This window comes from Vipera berus (assembly GCF_964194415.1).
Source record: "Vipera berus genome assembly, chromosome: 5".
In the NCBI taxonomy this organism is placed as follows: Eukaryota; Metazoa; Chordata; class Lepidosauria; order Squamata; family Viperidae; genus Vipera; species Vipera berus.
In genome coordinates, this window is record NC_138207.1 from 60554200 (window position 1) to 60568725 (window position 14526).

Genomic DNA, 14526 nt, shown 5'->3' on the forward strand with positions numbered 1-14526 from the left:
TTCTGGGTAAAATCTGCACATATAAAAATAACTATGTAGAAAAAAAAGAAGAAATGTTACTTTCAAAGGCATAGGACAGCCATACTTTCATGGATCACACTGCTACTGGCTGGTACTATGTTTAATGGTCATGCCAAACAAGTGTGGACGCAGAACTAAAATTAAGAACTAATTAAGAAAATTTGTGATTTCCCCTTGCCCTTTAACAACGGCTGATAATGTCAAAATTACAACACTGACAACATATCAGCATATTTAACTAAACATGTATGCATTTCAATGAACTTACAATATGCACTACTACATGCATCTAACAATTTCTGAACGAAGGCTATTTCCATGCGTACTATTATTTCATCCCAAAATCTAGATGCATAACTGGGTTTTTATGTTCTGGTATCCTGCTGTATTAGACAACGAGAGAAAGACTAATCAAAGTTGTCTGAAAAATATAAACTGACCGCAGAATGTTGCATTTCATAGCCTTGTATTTTACAGCTTAAAATACAGAATAGATAGCATTAAAAGTTCTGAATACTCAGTTAAAACATTGTTCTGTGTCAAATAAGATATCTTTTAATGGTGTGTTGAAAACTAATTCTCTGAATGCTACAATTGACATAAACATTAAGAATATAAAACAAAAGAAAAATGGCATGTACTTCAATATAGTTTTAATCTACATATTTAAATTAATTTCTTTGGTAATTTGATAAACATTTCAATTCCAACATTTCCCAGTGTCAATTTAATTACAAAAAAACCCCCCAAAACAATACAATTATGTTATTTAAAGCAAACATTTAAAAGACTGCAGTGAATAATTTGAAGGATGCAGTGCATAGATACACATTAGATGGCTTTATATTATGTCATATAATACAGGAGTCCCCAAACCCTGGTCTGTGGACCGGTACCGGGCCACGGCATGCCAGCAACTAGTCCGCACAGACAAGCAAAGTCCCATCTGTGGGATGCAGGCAGCATTTAAAACCACGCACCATCTGGTCTGTAGAAAAACTTCTCTCCATGAAACCGGTCCCTGATGCCCAAAAGGTTGGGGACCTCTGATATAATAGCAATCCTAGGCACCAATTCTACTAGTTAGTGGTTGGTTTTTGACACTGAAGCATAGTGCAAAACATTGGCTTACTTCCAAGTATCTGACTAACTGAATTCTGAAATAACACTAGAACAAAATACTTAATTATCTGATAGTAGTTAAAGAAAATATAAAATTTCTGAAATATTTATATATTTCACAACTTATATTTCATCACCCAGCTGATTTTAAATATTCTCTTCTGTAAATACCTACAAAATGCTACTTCAAATGTTCCCCTCACTTTTATACTCATCCTATTCACTTATTTGAAAATGTAAGGACTTTAATCTCATGAACTCAGTCGCTATAATATTCTGCCAAACCCTTAATTATAAAGACTCAAAACCAATGTTTTATGCTAAAATTTATCAACATGTTCATTCCCAGGCAGGAAAGGATACACAGTACATATTTTTTTAATACGCATAACAACAGAAAATAGCAGAGATATGGAATCTTGCAGTGGTGTGACAAAACATTGTTCTGGAACATCTACAGCAAGGGTCTCCAACCTTTGCAACTTTAAGACTTGTGGACTACAACTCCCAGAATTCCTCAGCCAGCTTTGGGAGTTGAAGCCCACAAGTCTTAAAGTTGCCAAGTTTGAGGACCCCTGATCTACAGAATGAATATTCAGCTCCGAAAAAGCAACATCCTCTCCAAGCATGCCTGTCCCACGAGAGTGGCATATTGCTGAACAATTTCTTCATCACTTGGTCCTTTTCGATTTCTCTTATACACCCTGTAAGGCATAACTGATCTCTTATGGAGAACCTGAACTTGATCAAGTTCCTTCATCATCCCTTCATCAGCTGAAAAAGGAAACAGAAATATTAACAAACTGCAATGGCTAAATGAACAAACAACATGTTAGATTTTTTTTTGAGATGACATCACACTGTACAGGGCAGCAATATTATGTTTAGAAAGTACATCATATATTGGGCGGTGAATTTATTTTAGTTTTCAGCTTCAAGCCTGATTTTCATAAGCAGCATTATCACAGCCTTATGGACTTCTCTGAATTACTTCTATTCAGGTTTTAAGTACAGGAAACCATACAAAGGTTTTATTTCTTCATCACCACTATTTTCAAGTATGCAAGCTATGTTTAATATAAATATCAGGAAACAAAACAGATTTTCTAAGGTTTAAAAAGTTTAATTGTGCTTCAGTAAAACGTGATATTTGCTCTTTAAGAATATTATTATTAAGTTTAGAGCAATGAAAAAAATTGAATCATGAAAATATGTACAAAATACATAAAAATGCTTGACTAGAGTTCCTTGAAAGGAGTCATACCCCATTACCTTGTGACATAAAACCTTTCCATTTGAAGTTAATCTCATTTTATTTTTCTTATAAAACCATAGTGGGCTTGCATTTTTTATGTCAAGAAATTATTTATTATTACTGAATAAAATAATCATAGTATTGGTGCCATTATACAATTTTGTAGCATAGGTTATAATGGAGAACAAAATTTAAATAGTTGCATAAGCAATTTCTTTCAAGAAACAATCACTGAAAACATAATGTTTTCCATTGTTAAATTTAACACTAAACATCTGTTACTAAGATATATTTATATATTCAATTAAGAAAAAAAATAGATTTTTAAACAAATTATAACTAGGATAGGACTTTAAAACCTTTAAGACCCATTTCACAATTTATCTGGACACATTTTTATAAAATATGCTGAACTGATGCAAAAATGAAAAGCAGGAATGGAAAGGCCTCCTACTTTTAAGGCAGGTTTTTATAAAAGCACACAAATCAACAGAAAGTGGAACGAATCCAAACATTTGATAATCTCAAGGTATTGTACAAGTTCACTATGGGAAACTGGCAGCCTATATCAGTAGAAAAAGCTTTGTCTCAAAACAGTGCCAACATTCTCTAGCCTCTTCATTATTACAGTAGAATATTACAAAGACCTGAGACTCCTTTCTCCTTGAGAATGTTTCCAAATATCAGGATATGGATACCTATCTGTAAAGCACAGCATCCCTTAATCATTACTTAATCATTTTGTTTCAAACATAACAAACCATAAAGGAACAGAAGGCTCCATGTTGTGAAGGCTTGCTGTTCAACAAGCCCAAATTTACTTTTCCTTTAATGTTGACAAATGCAATCAAATTCCCAACACTGACTCAACTTGTTAGTGGCTTTTAGAAACATTAGCCATTTGTGTAGACAATATTTTTCTAACATTCTATCAGGTTTATGTATTTCTACTTCCTTAGTCAAAAGTTCTGGGGGGCATTAGGCAAAGAATTCTAGTTTCAAGTTCAATTATGGGAAAGAAGTTCATCATAAAATGAATTTTTCTTAAAAAAGAACAGAAGAGTTATTTAAATTTAGATACAGTAGGAGCTGCAACCTGAATATTTCTGGCACCAAAATTCATATCTTTAAACAAACACCCATAAAGAGACCCTATTTCAAGACTCTCATATTTTCCAATCCTATTTCTTTTACTAAACATTGAAATTTAAGACTGGAGAACCATTTCTACCTGACTTTGACTTTTCCTAGATCGAGATTTTGTTGAAGCTGCCATATAACTATTTTTAAAAATTTGCCTGTGTTCTTCAAACTTGCATGTCGCTGACTGAATATAACACCTTGTGCATGTCCACCTTTCATCATAAACAAGAGAAATCATATGTGTAGTACAATAAAATTTGATTTAGCTATGGTCTATGTCATACAATTTTCATAACTGTCTTTAAATTATAGCTACCTCTCTGAATAATAAGTAGCATTTTTTTACATAAGTATTACCAAATAAAGAAAACAAAAACCATTGAAATGAACAAAGATGATACAAAAATGAATTTTTTAACATAAGTATTACCAAATAAATTAAGAAAACAAACAAAAACCATTGAAATGAACAAAGATTGAGATTGCTCAATCTGCAAACCACAACAGTTGCAAAATCTCTAACCCAATTCCATCTGCTATTGTTTTAGTTTCCACTATTTTCTGGTGTAAATTTTATTTTGATTTATGCAATTTGTTTGAATTTGTCCCAAAGTGTGGGGTGGATCTTGTTGCTGAGTTTGAGGTGAAGTGTGAGGAGGTCTCTGTTGATTCGGTCCAGGAGGAATCTTTTTGTGTGGACTTCATTTCTGATTAGGGCCAGTTCGGTTTTTATCAGGATGCGTTTGATGGCTGCAGAGTTGGAGTGGAATTTCAATTGGAAGGATGTGGGGATTAAATTTTGATCTCAGCAGTTGCGTAGGAATGTGAGGTCACACAGAATGGAAGCTCTTCGTACTTCAAGTTTTTCGTAGGTCCTAGTTAGCTGGTGGATTTACTCCCCGTAGAGGTAAGATATTTGTTTTCTGAGGTTTTCGCGGGTGTTTGTATGTGGATCTTTGGTATATTCCTTGATAAGATTAAAAATACGAATCCCAGGCATGTTAAAATTAACAAACAAACGAACACTGCGATGGAATTAAAAACTAAAACAGTTTTTATTGCTAAAAAATCAAGCTTTCGTTGGCCAACTGCCAATGTCATCAGGATGGAGATGCTGGGGTGGGGAGATTCCATTTATACTGTTGGTGTCTGCACTCTGCTCATGGAGCATGCTCAGATCTGTTTGTTGAGGTCTGCCGTATTTCTTTGAGTTGTCGCGCATCCGTTTTTGGGACGTATTTGTCTCTGGGTATCTGTTGTTAAAAGTGAATTGTTTATAACTCCATGTGTTGTAGCCATAACTCTGGTCATTGTCCATGTTCTCATGCCAGGGGTCTTAAATGGTTGTTGCTCTTCTTCCTTGTGTTCGACATTGCAGAGTGGTTGTGTGCTTGTGCAATCTTGGATTTGATGCAATGAGGTAATTTCTGAATGCTTGTGCTGTTTGTCTTCATGTCGTGCACGTCGTTCCTCTTCCCAATTTCTTAGTGCCTGGTATGCAGGGGGGAGGTCTATATGCTGGTTGATGGAGGAGTGGTTTGAAAACCAAGCTTCCTTAAACAAGCGGCCACCTTTAGTGTTGTCACTGGCAATTGCCTCGGTCCCTGCTAGATTAAAGGCATGGTTGTGTGTAGCCATGTGTGTCCATACCTGTGAATGTTGTCCTTGTCTTCTAATGAGCACAGTGCAGACACCAACAGTATAAACGGAATCTCCCCACCCCAGCATCTCCATCCTGACGACGTTGGCACTTGGCCAACGAAAGCTTGATTTTTTAGCAATAAAAACTGTTAGTTTTTAATTCCATCCCAGTGTTCGTTTGTTTGTATGTATATGTATATGTGTGTGTGTGTGTATATATATATATACACCCAAGTGCCAATCAAAGAAGCCTTGACAGCTATCCTAAATAAATACAACCCCCCAAAACACATCCTAGATCTGACCAACCACTGCCTATCTAACACATACTTCATCTACAATGGACAAAGATACAAACAAATGGAAGGAGCACCCACGGGATCACCCCTTTCACCTGTCATCGCAAACCTCTACATGGAACACTTTGAAACCCTCACTCTAGAAAAATCCAACCACAAACCCAAACTCTGGCTCAGATACGTAGATGACACCTTCGTAATCTGGCCACACAGCAAAGAAAAACTGGATGACTTCCTCACACACCTCAATAGCCTACACCCCAAAATACAATTCACCATGGAAACAGAAGCTAACAATCAACTTCCCTTCCTTGATGTCTTAGTCTACAAGAAATCCAACGGCTCCCTAGGACACACTATCTACCATAAAAAAACACACACAAACCGCTATCTGAATGCACTCTCACACCACCACCCAGCACAGATCAACTCCGTAGCCAAGACACTCATCTCCAGAACAAAACACCCAGCTGACGAACAACACCTAAAAACCGAACTACACACTCTCACTAATGTACTAACAGCCAACGGATTCCAAAGAAACACGATTACCAACTTAATCCGAAGAGAGACACCCACAAAAACCCAAGACAGAGAACAAGAAAATGGCAAAGCCCTCCTCCCATACTTAAAAGGGACCACAGACAGAATCAGCAAGATCCTCCAAAAACACAACATCAAAACAGCATTCTACACAGACAGAAAAATATCCACCATCCTAAGAAACCCCAAAGACATAATTGGGTTAGAAAACCAAGGAGTATACGAAATCCCATGCACCACCTGCCCCACCACATACATCGGACAGACCAACAGAAGAATAAGTGCATGCATTGAAGAGCACAAAAACTCACTCAGAAAGGGAGAACAAACTTCATCCCTGGTCCAACACTTTGAAGCCACGGGACATGAAATTGATTTTAAAAAAAACCAAAACTATCGCCAAAATTGAACATTTTAACAACAGAATAATCAGAGAAGCCATTGAGATAGAAAAACACCCCCACAGCATGAACAAACGAGATGATACCTCTCGCCTACCAGCCATTTGGAAACCCGCCTTGATTGACAGACGAGTCCCAACCACCAAGAATGATACCAGACCCAAACTCATGATAACATCACATGACACCACCACCACACAACCATTCAAAAAGCAAATCCGAACCCACAATGATAATGACGCACAACCACAAAACAGAAACCTAACTACAGCTGCAACATCAGCCACTTTAAACCCCTCCAAACCACACAATAAGCAAACTGACACCCACTATAAAAACATGGCACCACCACAAACATGAAGCCGAACAAAAGCAGCACAACTCACCAGCTCAGGTCTAAGGCTGGCAGCTGAGACCAGCCCATCCACTCAAAACACACACCCACCCAATCAGAACACACCCACCATTCAAAACACACTCCCACCCAATCAGAACACACCTAATCCCCCACCCAATCAGAGCACACCTCCACCCACAGAACACACCCCCTCTGGCAGTTTAAAAAAGAGGAACAAACAGCCACTACCACATGCTTCTCCCAGAAGAAGGAAGCTGAAGCCACCAGCCTGAGGATTCCGTCGAAACGTTGCTCCTACACCTTCAATTCTACGCGGGAAAAAACCCAAATGACCAAAGATCCATATATATATATATATATAGATAGATAGATAGATAGATAGATAGATAGATAGATAGATAGATAGAGATAGATAGATAGATAGATAGATAGATATAGATATAGATATAGATATATATAGATATAGATATAGATATATAGATATAGATAGATAGATAGATAGATAGATAGATAGATAGATAGATAGATAGATAGATAGATAGATATTGAATAAGAAACTGAGAAGGGAGTCAAAATTTCCATTATCTGGAGAGTTGCATGAGACTGCATACTATGTCAAGAAGCATGCTTTAATTACTCATTTTTGTGTACTTATTTCATGAGTAAAATACACTTTCATGAATAAAATACACTCTAAACATATAGGAAAACACAACATTATGTGGGAGCTCCGGTAGTCACACAATAGGTATTAGCAGGCCATGTATGTCCACAGGATACACTTTCTGAATTCTAGAACTGCAATGCAAAGTCCATTCAAGTTGAGACTGGCCAGCTACACAAAGAGTCAGTACTACAACACAACCTGTTTCTATATGATGCATTTTATTTGGGTTTCATTAAAATAGCTCCCCACTGTGGCTTTGCATTATGTTTGCCCTACTAGCACAAACGGTTTGTTCCAGCAACCATAATTTAAAGGATTATGGTAAATGCAGCCACTTTTTGAGTACAATACCATCACTTAATAAAGATCATACAGAGAGTAGGTAAGACCACAAATAGTTCACACTAGAATGTCCTCAATGATAGCTTCTCACCTCATTTTAAAAAAATGTTTTATACTGCTCTCACAAAGTTATCCTTTGTTAAAGCAACAATTATAATAGGTGAATAATAGTTAAAATCCTAAATAAACATTAAAAATAGAGATGTACAGAACATTTTGTGCTTTAACTATTTAGTGCCAGTTCATTCTATTTTCCTTGAAGAGTTCCAGGAGTGATATGTGCACTTCTAAAAGTAATTTGTGGTGTTCTCCATTCAACACACCCTGTGCAACATTTATTTGCTTGTTTATGTGTGTATATCACTTACAGGTAGTTCTAGCTTAACCACCAGTTACTTAGTGACTGTATAAATTATACAACAGCCTCCTCCAAAGGGTATTTCAGACCCAATTTTGAAGTTCCAAAGGCTGCACACACTTCCCGTGGTCATGTGACATTTTGGGCATTTGATAATCGGCTCACATTTATGGTTGTTTGCAGCATCCTGCAGGTGCATTATTGTGAATTATGATTTTTTTTGCAGGTTTCTGGCATTTATTTTTTCTGGCAAAAGAAACACTCATTGGACAAACTGCTGATTTCGCTTAACCACTGCTGCAAAAAAGATGGTAAAATCAGGCACAGCTATGTGGTGACCTGTTTAACTTTTTCTGTTTATACTAAACAAAGTGCTATAGAAAATTAAAAGAAACATAATCATGTCATCCCAGGTATTGATCTAGTCCTGCCCTCTTTGATGTTACATTTGGAATTTAATTACTGGATCTTGAAATTTCCAGGAAAAGAACCAAGGAGATCCATTAGAGTAAAAAACCAGAGAGAAATAGAAATCATGTTGATGAAGGTTGTGGAAGATGTCTGCAGTCAGTAGATACACATATATATGTCATGGTTCCGACAGACAGAGACAAATAAAACAGAACTCCAAGGCTTTGAAATTCCTCAAAGAACATGTTTATTAGTTACAAAGTATCAGCGCATCAAAAGTGAAACCAAGTCTGAAGACACATGTAACAATTCCCCAATACAAAGTATTGGCGTGTCAAAAGTGAAACCAAGTCTGAAGACACATGTACCAATTCCCCGATACAAAGTTAAGAAATCCCACCCCTAAGGCTATGCAAGCAACTTAGTTCCCCAATACATTTTCTTGGTGGGCTATTCATGAAACGCCCAGCCCACAGTCCCGGGAGCAGTCAATGACCTTGGTTCCCACGGGACAAAGGTTGTGTCAGCGTCCTTACTAACTCCTGGTTCCCACAGAAAGCAAGTGGTGGACAACAAGGTGACTGGCAAAACTGGAACGGTCTGACCGGCTTTAATTACGGCAAACAAAATCAGCGCTGGGAGTGATCTTCTCCCAGTGCCTTACATACAGTCCTTCCCCTCAGCTCCACCCATCTAACTAGCCAGCATCTGGTGATTAACTTGAAAAGCAGCAACACAGGCCCCTGGCTCTCCTCTCCAGTCTGCTGTTCAGTCCTCGCTGCCGGGTGTCGTTTCTGCACCAATCAGCTGTTTGTCGGAGGCGTGGCTGCTCAGCTGTTTCGTGGTTTCGCAGAGCAGATAGGACCATCCCCATCGTCTCCCCTGGCATCATCCCTGCCTCTAGCTTCCGTCGGGGTTTCCTGTGCCGAACAGCTGTCTGGCGGCCAAACCAAGAGACCCCTTTGGCGTTCAGCTTCATCACCGACCTGGCGCCAAGCCGAGGAACCTCTCAGCTGTTCGGCAGCATCACTGACCTCCCCAAGTATCATCGTCCCCCAACCCGTTAATGTCGAGCCCACGGGGCTTGACAGGTTTATTTTGACTAGCGAAGCCCCTGGCAATCCCCTCTCCCTTCTTTCAATGTGTCAACCAAAAATGATTAAGAAAGATGGCTGCAGCCATGCTCATTTTCAAAGTTGACAATATACACATACACAAAATAATTATAATCCAGAACTTTAACAGTTTATTCCATTTTTAAGTCTATCTAGCTCGTCTTTAAAAAAACAGTAAATTTTAGAATAAATGAGATCAAAAGTACCAAACCACCCCCTCAAGTTAAATTAATACTATCAATCCTCCCCACACGCTTTTAATGTAGCTTTATGAATAAACTAATCTCAAAAAAGCAAATAAGAGTTCCTGTCACAGCAACAGTACTAGTTAGTCAGTTTGAATTCAGCTATTGTTCCAATGCCAAGAGCCAGTCGAAAGAAAAAAAAATCACTTTGTTCATTGTAACCCTTAAACAGAATGGCTCTAACTGAATATAACGGAATCTAAAAACCTTTTACAGCTGTTAAAGAATGACACATAAAAATATTATTCTTGACTACAGTATAAATGGTTCCATCAGGATCAATTTTACAAGTAAATACCATGGAGCGTATATACAGCATACTATGCTACTTTTTAAATTCAGATTAATCATTTTTCATGATAGAAGTTTGGGTCAATATTTATATTTTAAATATACGAATGCTAGCATTGCCTGGATGAATCTCTGTCCAGGAAAAAAGAGTTAGAACAGGGAAAGAGTAAGGAATCTTAAAATTTGGTGCCACTGAGATATCAGCAGAATCATCTTCCACTATCCTCATCTCTCCAATCCTGGAGAAGTTATAGTCCAAGGTTACCAAGCTGGGACAGTAAAGGAAGGTTTCCCCAATTTGGGCAAACCTCGACACTACTATATACAGAGCCAAAGGGTAGAAACAAAGAAATGCTTAACTGCTTGGAAGAACACCTTTGGATCAAGGTACTATAGGATGTAACTTCTGAAGAGTCCAATATTTTAACTAGCAGCAATTAAGCCTCTGTCTGGAGGCAGTCAAATCCTGAAACAATTTTGTTCCTTGATTCCAAATCGTACTTAATTTTGTTTCAAACACTGGACTCTTCTCTGGGCCTAACCAGTTTGTGTATTTCACTTTTTTGACCAGACTCTAAGCTATGCTGTTGTCTGCTTTTAAGTATTCTCAGCTGATTTTTTATCTCGGTTGTTGGTTCATGCCTCTTGCCTTACTATGTGGACTTAGGATAGGATATAATGTAAGAGATTGCAATTTGCTGGCTGCTAAGGGACTTAAGATATTTGTGGCCATTTTGAAAGGAGATTGGATGAAGAAAAGTATGCTTGCTGTTATGTTTTGTCAGGTTATAGTAAATTTGTGGTGACTCTGTGGATATAGGTTCTTCAAGTTGTGCTGTCTCTTGCTGCATTATACAATTCTTGCAACTGTCAGCTTCTTTACTTCCTTCTACCTTGTCCAGTATTATATTTTTCAGATATATCAGCCCAAATGATGTGTCCAAAATATGAGTTTTTGTTTCATTATCTTTGCTTTCAATGAGTGCTAAGTCTTGATTTCCTATAATACATAATCCCTTCTATTTAAATATGGTTGGAAGTAAAGGATAACTAATAAATACAGATATATAACAAGCATTGCATTATTGGATATAGCCTCTGGATAGCAGATTAGGCTTCTTACAAGTCAGCAAGGAGCAATATATAGAGCACTGCTGGGAATTCCATCCCACACAATCATAAGCAATGGGTATGCAAAACACAACAATGTAGGTAGTTCCAGCACCACTTTTGTATAATGTGTCTTTAAACAATCCCTTTTCAGGCATACACATTAGAAGCATTAGGCTGAAGTCAGTCATCTATCATCCCCATGGAATATATAGCACTGTAATGTTGAAGTGATATTTAGACTTTCCACATAGTTTGTTTCCTAAGACATAGCTTTAGACTTCATCCTATGAACACAATAAATGTTATTCTAACACTAGTTCCATTTTTATTCTTCTAGCTGATGGGAAACTGAAATCTTACAAAATTATAATCAGCATAAACATGCTTCCATTCATTTGGAGAATTATTATTTATTAGCAAACATTAACATTGCTTACATAACAATCCTTCTTTGTTGAGAAAAAAATGTTCTCTTTTCTTAATATCACAGCATAGCTAGAATTATTTAGCCATCAGTGATCCATCTACTTATTAGGGTTTCCTTGCATATACTAAAATTCAGTTGACAAATTTGGATACAGCTCATTAGCACTATCGGTACTGTTTAAACATATTTTACAATCAAGGATCATGTTGGATTGTGAACTTTAAATGCCTTCAAGTGTTTATAAAGTTGATTAAGAACAGATGCAAGATCCAAAATGTAAGAAGCTACAGCAATTCTGGGAATATATCAACACATTTTTCCTCTTCTGTAACTCATGGAACAATAACCTTCTAGGTTTTGCTAAGAACTATGAGAAAATAAGTCTGTTTCACAACTTTCAAGGGGTTCTTTTAAACCTCTCCATCACAAAGGCAGCATCAACATACATTAAAATTATTTATGTATCCAACCATTCTTTTTGTTTATTAAAAAATAAAATTTATTTACAATATATTCTTAAGAAATTTGGGATATGGGCTTGCCTTATTAGAGGCTATGTAAAATTTTGCTGCTTACATCAATATATATAAACACGTTTTATTATTTGGCAATAACTACAATAACCATGCCGCCTATATTGTCTTTTCAATGGACAAAGTGTAATTTGCTTCTTTATAAAAAGGAAGCAAATAAGACAATGCTAGAAAATCCTAACCAATCTTTTATAAGCATATAGAACAGTTTGTTCAGTATATCTTATTCCTGCGATCATGTCCGTTTCAAAATTACATAAGCTTTAAAAGGTCAAGTACCTCTTTATGATAATTCTTTCCATCGTAAAAGTCTGAGGAACATTGCATTGGTATTCAGGACTATTTTATTTATTTTATTATGGTTATTTTATTTATTTGGCTTCTATGCATCTGTGTCTTGCAGTTTGCAAAGTAAAGAGCAAAATACAATCGGTACCAATTGATAGATAGCTAACTTTTATTGTCATTTTTCTACTGTGGACATAATGACACACATTAAAAATGAAATTTAGTTGCTTGCTCTCAAAGTGTATACATATATAACACATTTAAACATATTATATAAAACATACGGCATTGGTCGCTCTGGTGAATGATCTCTGGAGGGCCCGGGATAGGGGATATTCCTCTGTCCTAGTCCTATTAGACCTCTCGGCGGCTTTCGATACCATCAACCATGGTATCCTGCTGCGGCGTCTCAGGGGATTGGGAGTGGGAGGCACGGTTCTTCGGTGGTTCTCCTCCTATCTCCTGGGACGTTCGCAGTCGGTGTTGGCAGGGGGGCAGAGATCGGCCCCTAGGTCTCTCGTTTGTGGAGTTCCTCAGGGGTCGGTTCTCTCGCCTCTCCTGTTCAACATCTACATGAAACCGCTGGGTGAGATCATTCGTGGTTTTGGAGTTGGGTATCATCAATATGCCGATGATACCCAACTTTTTATTTCGACCCCAAACCACCCCAGTGATGCCCTCACTGTGATGTCCCGTTGCCTGGAGGCGGTTCGGGTCTGGATGGGGAGGAACAGACTTCAACTCAACCCTGACAAGACTGAGTGGCTGTACATTCCAGCATCCCGGGATATTCAAAATGTTCCATCGCTTTCTATGGGGGGGGGTGAGTCTTTACCCCCTGTGGATAGGGCTCGCAACTTGGGAGTCCTCCTAGATTCACGGCTTACCTTAGAAGATCACATAGTAGCCGTGACTAGGGGGGCTTTCGCTCAGGTTCGCCTGGTGCATCAGTTGCGGCCCTATCTAGACCGGGATGCCCTGTGTACGGTGACTCATGCGCTCGTGACCTCTCGTCTTGACTATTGCAATGCTCTCTACATGGGGCTTCCCTTGAAGACCACTCGGAGGCTCCAACTGGTACAGAATGCGGCCGCGAGAGTTGTCTTGGGAGTTTCCCGGTACTCCCATGTTACACCTTTGCTCCGCGAGCTGCATTGGTTACCAGTTGTCTTCCGGGTGAGGTTCAAGGTCTTAGTGATGGTTTTTAAGTCCTTACATGGCATGGGTCCGGAATACCTCGGGGACCACCTGCTGCCGGCATCGACTCCCCTCCGCCCTGTGTGTTCCCACAGAGAGGGCCTCCTCAGGGTGCCTCCGGTCAGAGAATGCCGGCTGGTGGCCCCCAGGGGGAGGGCCTTCTCTGTGGGCGCCCCGGCTCTGTGGAATCAACTGCCGGTTGAGCTCCGGATGGCACCGGATCTCCGCTCCTTCCGGCGCGGGTTAAAGACCCATTTATTCGAACAAGCTGGCCTGGCCTGATGGGGAGTTAACTTAGGGTTTTAATATTTGTATATTCTTACTGTTTTATTTTGGGCAATAATTTAATTCTTTTTTAACTTTTGTACTTTTGTATTTTTATTATATGCCCTGTTCACCGCCCTGAGTCCTTCGGGAGAAGGGCGGTATAAAAATTTAATAAACTATAACTATAAACTATACGTATAGACCTATACCCTTCCATATAAGTAACATATAAATATTAATTACTGTCCACAATTGGCTACATCTGTGTTAATATAACTAGTGTTTAAATCCAAACCAGTGAAGATGATGCTTGCTTTGTTATAGAGAGACTCCTTTCCATTTTTTCCTAGCACTGTAGCTGTTTAAAAGGCATTTTAATACTAGAAAAGTAAAGTGCATTTGAACTGCTTAAACAAGAAGTATACTGAGACCAAGGTTGCATGATACGTCTGAAAATTATAAGTAAGTAGAACTCTCTAAAATGTATTC

General features: G+C 38.3%; 1 protein-coding gene across 6 annotated transcripts in view; it reads right to left on the reverse strand.

Annotated features, from left to right (window-relative positions):
- Window positions 1–533: 533 nt before the first annotated feature.
- The window catches only part of ATE1 (arginyltransferase 1), an 85138-nt gene continuing 71145 nt past the window's right edge, over window positions 534–14526 (reverse strand). For all 6 annotated transcript variants that reach the window (XM_081328972.1, XM_081328968.1, XM_081328971.1 and 3 more), the window contains one exon: window positions 534–1917. In XM_081328972.1, coding sequence (XP_081185098.1) covers window positions 1739–1917 — 179 coding nt within the window. In that variant the 3' untranslated portion in view covers window positions 534–1738. The remainder of the gene's footprint in view (window positions 1918–14526) is intronic.